Below are 8,481 nucleotides of genomic sequence, written 5' to 3'. Positions count from 1 at the left end.
GCGGTGTGATGAACTGAAGGAGTATGGATGTGGTCGATCATCAGGCTCTCATGTCAGTGACGCAGCAGACAGCGCATAGCAGAGAATGACGATTGCGGCATCATGCTGCGACCCCTATCTGCTGGAGCAAGGCTGTTGGGAAATTACCCTTTCCAACCCAGTCCTCAACAAAACCTGTCAGTGAAAGCGCTGTGCCAGCGCGGGAGTCATCCGGCTATACACGTGCCCCCATGCAACGTCGTCATCGAGACGGTGTTTGCCTTGGTGTCTGTAGTTCTCGCATCTGGTGCTGTCCCTCTTGTGGCATGTGTCTGTTCGCAAACGCTGCCTGCTATGTTGGCCCCACAAATGAACGGTTGCAGGCACGACACTAGTGCGAATGGTGTTTTACCCGTGTGCAAGGAATGCAAGGGGCACCGGTGAGCTTGGAGGAGAACGCCTTGCAGTAAGCCTACGGTTGGCAGCGCTAAATGATTCGATAGCATCTCGGTGCGGCCTTCTGTACTAGTATGCCATACCATGAGCGCGGCGATGCAGGTCATAGGCGAGCTTGGCTATCATTCCAAGACCAGGTACGATCTTCACGAGTTGCAGTTTCAACGTTACATACCGCTGGGCAACGCGTTTGAACAGCCCTACCTTCCTTATATAAAGCAGCACCGGATACATGGCGCAGAAGAGTCGATACAATCGATCAAACTTGCAGCTGAGATTATCAAGAATCTCGAAATACCATCAGCAGACGTGAGGCTACAGTCACCAACGACTCTGCAACGTGACCAGAATTGAAGTCATCACACCTCGCGTATCTTGTCACACAGGTATGCCTTTCATCTCAGCGAGGACGTTTAAGGCTCACAAGGCACACTCGCAATTTCAAATATCTATATACCACTGCTGTTCAGTTGCTAATTCGAACAAAGTGTCGTACATAGTCGTTGCTCCCCGATCGACTGATTGGCCACCTTCCCCGCAGCGCCAACAGACTCTTTTCCCAAGCCGTTCTTCATACAGACCACATAAACAAAGCCACTTCAGCGATCAGACAACATGGATGGCGAAAAGTGGAGCCAAACATTAGACAAAGCCATCGATGCCGTTGTTACGATAGATTACTGCCACACACACCCCTTCGATACCAACCCGGCCTCCAACGGACAAGCTACTGGCTTTGTGGTAGACGCCGAGAAGAGATTGATTCTCACAAACAGACACGTTGTTGGTGCTGGGCCATTTTTTGGGCAATGCACCTTTCACAATAACGAGAAGTGTTCTGTCTCTCCGGTATACCGTGATCCGGTACATGACTACAGCGTTCTTCGTTTCGACCCAAATGGTAATAAGTACGTGACCTTTACCGCCCTCGCACTTCGACCCGACAACGCCAAGGTAGGCGTCGATATCTGGATGCTTGGCAACGATGCTGGAGCCAAGCTTAGTATCCTCCAGGCCACTATTAGCAAAGTAGATTGCAATGCACCCAACTACTCTGAAGGATACTGCGACTTCAACACGAACTACATACAAGCTAGTGCCTCAGCCAGTGCAGGGTCCTCAGGTAGTCCTGTAATAGATCGCCATGGATATGCCATTGCAATGCAGGTTGCTGGACGAAAGGGTACTGCGCTCGATTTTCTTCTGCCCCTGAATCGGGCTGCACGGACGCTACGGCTACTAGGTCAGGACAAACAAGTTACCAGAGGCACTATCCAGACCCAGTGGATACTGAAGACATTCTACGAGTGTCGAGAACTAGGCCTCACTGCCCAAAACGAGGAAGAGGTCCGCACCCAGTTCCCCAAAGACACTGGCATGTTGGTTGCCGAGGTTGTGCTCCCTCAGGGCCCTGCTTGCAGCAAGATCGAACAAGGCGACATCCTGTTGAGCGTTGATGGGGAGCTGCTCACCCAATTTTTTCGTCTTGATGCGGTTCTTGATGAAAATGTGGGCCAAAAGATCGATGTTGCCGTACAACGCGCGGGAAAGATTGAAAAGTTCCAGCTCGAGGTCGGCGACCTCCACACGATCACCCCCAATAAGTTCGTCACTGTTTCGGGGGCTTTATTCCACGAATTGTCATATCAAAGAGCCCGCCGCTACGGTGTCTCACTTAAGGATGCAGGCGTATGTGTTCGGGCAGAAACAGGCTCATTTAAACTGACCCAAGGGTCCACTTCAAACCTTCTGATCCAGGAAGTCGCCGGCAAGCCAACACCAACCCTGGAAGCCTTCATCGAAGTGATTCAAAACCTACCTGACGGAGAGCCGGTGCCTATAAAAATTAGGGATCTCGAAGCAGTGGATATCGAACGAACTTGGACGGTTCCTATCGACAGGCATTGGGATAAAACCCCGCAGGTAGCCACCCGCAATGATGAGACAGGATCTTGGGACTTCCAGTTACTTGCTGCCGCTCCACTACCTGTGCCTCCAAGAAAAACCGAGGCAGCATTTGTTGAGATAAGCGGCGAGCACCCGGAGGCAAGCGACATGGTACGCAGTTGCGTACATGTAAGGAGTTCCATGCGCATGAAGATTGAGGATTGTCCCGATTGGGAAACTAATGGCTCAGGTATTATCGTTGACGCAGACTGTGGCTATGTCTTGGTTTCCAAAGCATTCGTGCCACACAGTTTGTGCGATATATCTCTAATGATCGCCGGTAAAATCGATGTCAAAGCAGTTGTTGTCTTCAGCCACCCATCGCTGAATTATGCCATTGTCCAGTACGACGCCTCGCTAGTCGGCGCTCCTGTGAAGACACCCAAGTTCTCCACTCAACACATTAAGAAAGGTGCTGAGGTTACTTTCTTTGGATCGGATTATCTCTTCCACCCCTTAGTGACAAAAACGACTGTCGCAGACATCACTTCAGTTTCCACACTAGATGGTGATACGCTGCGATACCGCGCCACCAACTTCGAAGCAATTACCCTAGACACAGATCAGGGTCGAAGGTGCAGTTCGGGCGTACTCCTTGACAAGGATAGTATGGTACAAGCTTTTTGGCTCGTGTTCTTAGATGGCAACAACGACGATTACCGGTTTGGTATTTCAACACCCGACTTCCTTCCAATCCTTGATCAGATTCGGCGCAAGGAGACGCCTAAGCTCCGCATCTTGGACGTGGAATTTCAGTGCTTTCATCTGTCTCAATCCCACACCATGGGCTTATCTCAAGAGCGAATTCAGGAGATAGAAGCTGCTGATCCAGAACGCCATCAAGTGTTCCAGGTGGATCAGATCGACTCGATTCTCGATAATGGCCTCAAGCACAGTGACATCCTTTTGAAGCTGGATGGCACCCTTGTGAGTCGTTACTCTGGTTTGGATATCGTTTCCGACGACGAAGCTCTTGATGCAGTCGTCGTGCGAAACGGTGAAGAGATGAGCCTCCGGGTCTTGACTGTTCCGTGGCAAAACTTTGAAACTAATCAGGTGATCGAATTCTGTGGAGCAATTTTACATCCGCCTCATCGAGCTGTGCGTCACCAGATGAGCAAAGAACATTCTTGTGTTTACATCTCCTCGCGTGTCGCTGGCTCGCCAGCGTGCATGTACAAAGTAAGATTGACTACTGTTTTACCTACCCCTGCTCTCTTGGTTGTTGTTTTGCTTGACTGTTGTGTCTTTGCACTGCATTTCGCTGACTATATGCAATAGCTCCAACCTAAAACCTTCATCACCGGTGTGAATAATGTTCCCACTCCCGACCTGTCGAAATTCCTGGTAGAGGTAAAGAAGATTAAGGCCAATGAAAGTTTTCGTATCGACATTATGTCAATCAGCCGTATCCGAAGTTATATCACCATGAAGAAGAACATTCACGACTTCCCAACTGTCCAGTGGACGAACGATTTGTCCACAAAGGAAGGATGGGTGAAGAAAACACTTGAGTTCGATGAACGAGGGGTAAGATAGACGGTAATGCCTAGTGTATTTGCGTCTCATACCGGGCAAGACTCAGCGTTCCATAGAATAGTTTAATCAATAGCCTCAGTATATCAAAAGTACCTCAAGATCACGGACTGGTACTCACTCGGTGTAGCACATCTGGCTACTAGGAAAATTCCAAATTGAATTTTTTGCTTATCAACAGCTTTTATAACAACGCTGACAAGAACTATGGCCATGCGGCCGTCAGCAGCTTACAACTGCTAGTCTGGAATTCCATCAGGCTGGAATTGCGTTAGTTTGGAATTTTGTCATCGTGGAATTACATACCCCAACCCTGGAATTCCATACCTAGGCTTGGGGGCAAGGCTGTGTCGTGTTGAAACTCTCTGTCATCTTCCACAATATGTAGTATGAGGTCACTGTGGGATATGTGCCGTGATGTTCTTTTGTGCTTGGCACAACCCTGCGTATATACTGCAGTCACAAGCTCGCCAAGATGAGGCTCTGGATCTGACGGAAAAATGCTCTTCAAGCTTGCGGATTCTTTGACCAGGGATTACTTTGGCACCCAGTCGTCACTTGACACGCTGAGCAGTCGGCAAGCAGAGCAACATAACAGGCCTCACACACGTTCTCTTCGCGGATCATCAGGTCATGTATTTAACTGGAATTCTACGATCAAGCTTGTTTATCTTACATGACGCCCATTCTTGTGTCCCGCAAACCCCCTTGTGCCGCAGATATCGAGGGATACTTCGACCTCGATGATGTGCAGAAGGAAGCATTGTAAAAAATATCCACCGACATGATAGCTCGATCACAGCCACGCAAACATAGACTTGGTGCGTAGACCCTCATGCACCTCACCTTTACATGGAATAACTTCGTTTTAGCTTTAGCCTTGTGACACAGTACATATAACGCGGGCTTTTGAAGCTCGTATGTCAAATCGTTACATCTGTGACCATTATTTGCGTCGTAGGCTGTTCCCCTTTGCATCATCACTATCCGTTGCTGAGCTTATTGCCTTGTCTTTTCCCTGAAACTCATCACCTTCAACCACCACGCCTCCAGCTTCATCCCCACCCTCCTTCGTGGGATTGGTCCTTGCCTCCTTTGAAAAAATTCCCTCTGTCTGCTTCTTCCACAGCTCTGCATACTTGCCTGCTTCGTTCTGCAGCAGCTCTTGGTGTCTACCTCTCTCAATGATTTCACCCTTCTCCACCACCAAGATCTGGTCTGCATCCGCAATTGTGCTCAGTCTGTGCGCAATCACAAACGTTGTGCGGCCCTGGCTTAGTCTGCGGAAGGCTTGTTGGATGGTTGCTTCAATGGAAGAGTCGATTGCTGATGTTGCTTCATCCAGTAGTACAATCTTCGGGTTCTTGAGGAGAACGCGGGCAATGGCTATGCGTTGCAGTTGTCCACCAGATAGCCGTACTCCACGCTCGCCTACCTTGGAGTCGTAACCATCTGGGAAGCTGACAATATCGTCGTGAATCGCGGCGGCGCGGCAAGCATCTTCGATCTCGGCATCGGTGGCGTCGAGTTTGGCGTAGCGGATGTTCTGGCGAATGCTTTGGTTGAAGAGAACGGGGTCTTGAGGCACAACGCCGAGGGCCTCGCGCAGATTGGCTTGAGTAACTGAGCGCAGGTCTTGTCCGTCGATCAAGATAGAGCCGCCGGTCACATCGTAGAAGCGGAAGAGAAGCTTGAGCATGGTAGATTTTCCGCCACCCGTTTCACCCACAAAGGCAACAGTCTGACCACCCGAAGCTTTGAGGTTGACCTTCTTGATGATAGGCTTACGTGGGTCGTAGTGGAAGTTGACATCCTTGAATTCCACCTCTCCAGTGTGCACAACAAGATCCTTAGCGTATTCCCGGTCAGCGACAGAGGGCGGAGTGTTCAGCAGCTGGAGCAGACGTTCGGCAGCGATCAGCGAGCCGGTGATCTGTTGGTAGCTGTGTGAAAGGACGTAGAGCGGCGAAGTTATTGTGCCCCAGTACATGATGAGCGTGACGAGGTTGCCAATTGGCTTTTGTCCGGTAACAATTTGCGTCATACAGAAGACACAGACACTAAAAAACCCAACGGTAGTCAAAAGAGATTGCGCAGCATTCCCACCCATGTATGTCAGGCGGTACGCATACTGTGCCGAGATGGCGTCGCTGATCTTCTTACTATAGCGCTCGTATTCAAATGCCAAACGATTGAAGTAAGCGACCGTCTGCCAGTTATGTACTGTCTCGTTGACTGTGGAGCTTTCCGCTCGTTGATTTTCAACGTAGTCTCGTCGCTTAGGTTGAGACAGGGTAGTAAAGTAGAATCCGATGGCAACATAGGCTGCGCCCATGTATAGAACAATAAATACCATATACGCATTGAACAAATGGGTTATGTAGAACATGGCAACAAGAATATCCAGGAACATTGGCGCAATGTTAAATAAGACCATTTCGATGAGTGTGTTCAGCGAAGATGCCTGCTCGATAGCCTTCATCACCTCACCCGAGTCTTTCGAAGTATGAAAGCTCATGGACAGACGCAGAACGTGGTCGTAAGCTAGCAGGGTAATGAGGCGATAGCTAGAGTTTGTGATGAACATATTCGCCAGGCTATCCAGAATGCTAAACACGGTGGGGCCGTTGATAAAAGAATACAACAACCAGAGGCCGATGTCCTTCCATGGCATGACACCAGTCTTCGTCACGTAAGCTTCTTGTAGTTTGGTGGTGATGATACCGAGCTGTCGAGGCGTGAGTAGGTTAAAGGTACGCTTTAGCATCGTGTGTGCGATTCGCACACCGAGGGAGGCCATGACTGTCCAGTCGTTTGTTGGAAAAAGATAGGGCAGAAAGATCATGAAGCCCTTCAAGTAGCCGAACCAACCACCCTCTTCTTCGAGACGCTTGGCTTGTTGCGCCTTGATGTCTTTATCAACTTCTTCTCGCGGGCCGTCCTCACCGTCGCTTTCATCTTGGGGAACACCACCATAGCTTCTGTTGATGCTTGCGCCCGGAGAACCATTTGCTTGTTTGCCGAGAAGCGACTGACTTTCTTCGTCTGTACAGGCTTCAGCTTGTTTGGTAACGAGAATGACAAATGAATCAATCAGCAAGAGTAGCGATACGAAGGCTCTCAAGCAGCTGTTGAGTAGTGGTGGATGATTTTGTCGAACGTGCTGTGACTGTGCGAAAACCATAACCAAGCATGTCGCTGTCTCGAGTGCAAACTGGAGAATGAAGGCTCCAAAATAAGCATACCAATGCAGCAACTGGCTTGCCCACAAGAGACATGAAAGAAGGGACCAGACGAGGATGGAGCTCAAACATCGTATCGCCAAGGGCTGCGGAGCCGTGTAATTAGGATCTGCTATCGAGCAACTGAGGTAATAGAGGACTTCCGTAGTGTATGCAGCGAGCATGGTGAGCATGAAAGCCATGATACTGATTCTTCTCTTCTGTGGCACTATTCGCGCCTTTTGCAAGGTGCAGAGACCGAACATATACGCTCCCAGGTAGTAGAAACCGACCATTGGAGCGTGCGTGTAGCTCAGGAGCGTCATGATCGCGTAGAAGGGAGGCGGCGACAAATCATGATCCATGACGGCGGTGGAAGCGGTGTTTTCTCTTATAGATTCCTGCGTACTATCGCAGAGTAACACGGGAAAGAGCGTGGTCGGGACGCGAAAGAAATCAGTAGTGGGAAGGCTTGCTGGGCAGGCAGTCCTCTTGTTCTTGTCCACGCCGATGAGAAGGACCTGCGATCCCTCTGGAAGCCTTAACCTAAAGGAGTTTCGAGGAAGGCCGGTGAGAGTAGGTCTCAAATCTCAGCAAACCATTGGTAAACGTGAACGAAAAACATGGGAAACCCTTTACTAAGATTTGGGGGCTATATGTAAGATCTGCAGCACCGCCATAAGGTTGTTATCTGCACTACCAAAGAATCAAAATGGAGCTAGTAGCGTATGCACGCTTTTTTTTAGTGTTGAGCACGAACCGGAGGCAAGTAGCCTTAAAACTACAAGTCATGAAGATCGTACCTGGTCTTGGAATGGTAGCCAAGCTTGCCTATGACCTGCATCGCCGCGCTCATGTTATGGCATACTAGTACAGAAGGCCGCACCGAGATGCTATCGAATCATTTAGCGCTGCCAGCCGTAGGCTTACTGCAAGGCGTTCTCCTCCAAGCTCACCGGTGCCCCTTGCATTCCTTGCACACGGGTAAAACACCATTCGCACTAGTGTCGTGCCTGCAACCGTTCATTTGTGGGGCCAACATAGCAGGCAGCGTTTGCGAACAGACACATGCCACAAGAGGGACAGCACCAGATGCGAGAACTACAGACACCAAGGCAAACACCGTCTCGATGACGACGTTGCATGGGGGCACGTGTATAGCCGGATGACTCCCGCGCTGGCACAGCGCTTTCACTGACAGGTTTTGTTGAGGACTGGGTTGGAAAGGGTAATTTCCCAACAGCCTTGCTCCAGCAGATAGGGGTCGCAGCATGATGCCGCAATCGTCATTCTCTGCTATGCGCTGTCTGCTGCGTCACTGACATGAGAGCCTGAGTGATCG

The 8,481-nt window shown here is 49.9% G+C and overlaps 2 protein-coding genes across 2 annotated transcripts; one reads left to right on the top strand and one right to left on the bottom strand.

Moving 5' to 3' along the window:
* Window positions 1-1,047: 1,047 nt before the first annotated feature.
* Window positions 1,048-4,006, top strand: SETTUDRAFT_151687 (uncharacterized protein; the record flags this gene model as incomplete). Its single annotated transcript, XM_008028289.1, has 2 exons — window positions 1,048-3,564; window positions 3,664-4,006. The coding sequence occupies 2 exons, from the start codon at window positions 1,051-1,053 to the stop codon at window positions 3,919-3,921; spliced, it is 2,772 nt and encodes a 923-aa protein (XP_008026480.1). The 3' UTR covers window positions 3,922-4,006.
* Window positions 4,007-4,864: 858 nt separating this feature from the next.
* SETTUDRAFT_110832 (uncharacterized protein) lies at window positions 4,865-7,333 on the bottom strand (the record flags this gene model as incomplete). Its single annotated transcript, XM_008028288.1, has 1 exon — window positions 4,865-7,333. The coding sequence occupies one exon, from the start codon at window positions 7,331-7,333 to the stop codon at window positions 4,865-4,867; it is 2,469 nt and encodes an 822-aa protein (XP_008026479.1).
* Window positions 7,334-8,481: the final 1,148 nt, after the last annotated feature.

Source organism: Exserohilum turcica (assembly GCF_000359705.1).
Source record: "Exserohilum turcica Et28A unplaced genomic scaffold SETTUscaffold_23, whole genome shotgun sequence".
NCBI classification, from domain to species: Eukaryota; Fungi; Ascomycota; class Dothideomycetes; order Pleosporales; family Pleosporaceae; genus Exserohilum; species Exserohilum turcicum.
This window is presented reverse-complemented; position numbering and strand designations above follow the sequence as displayed.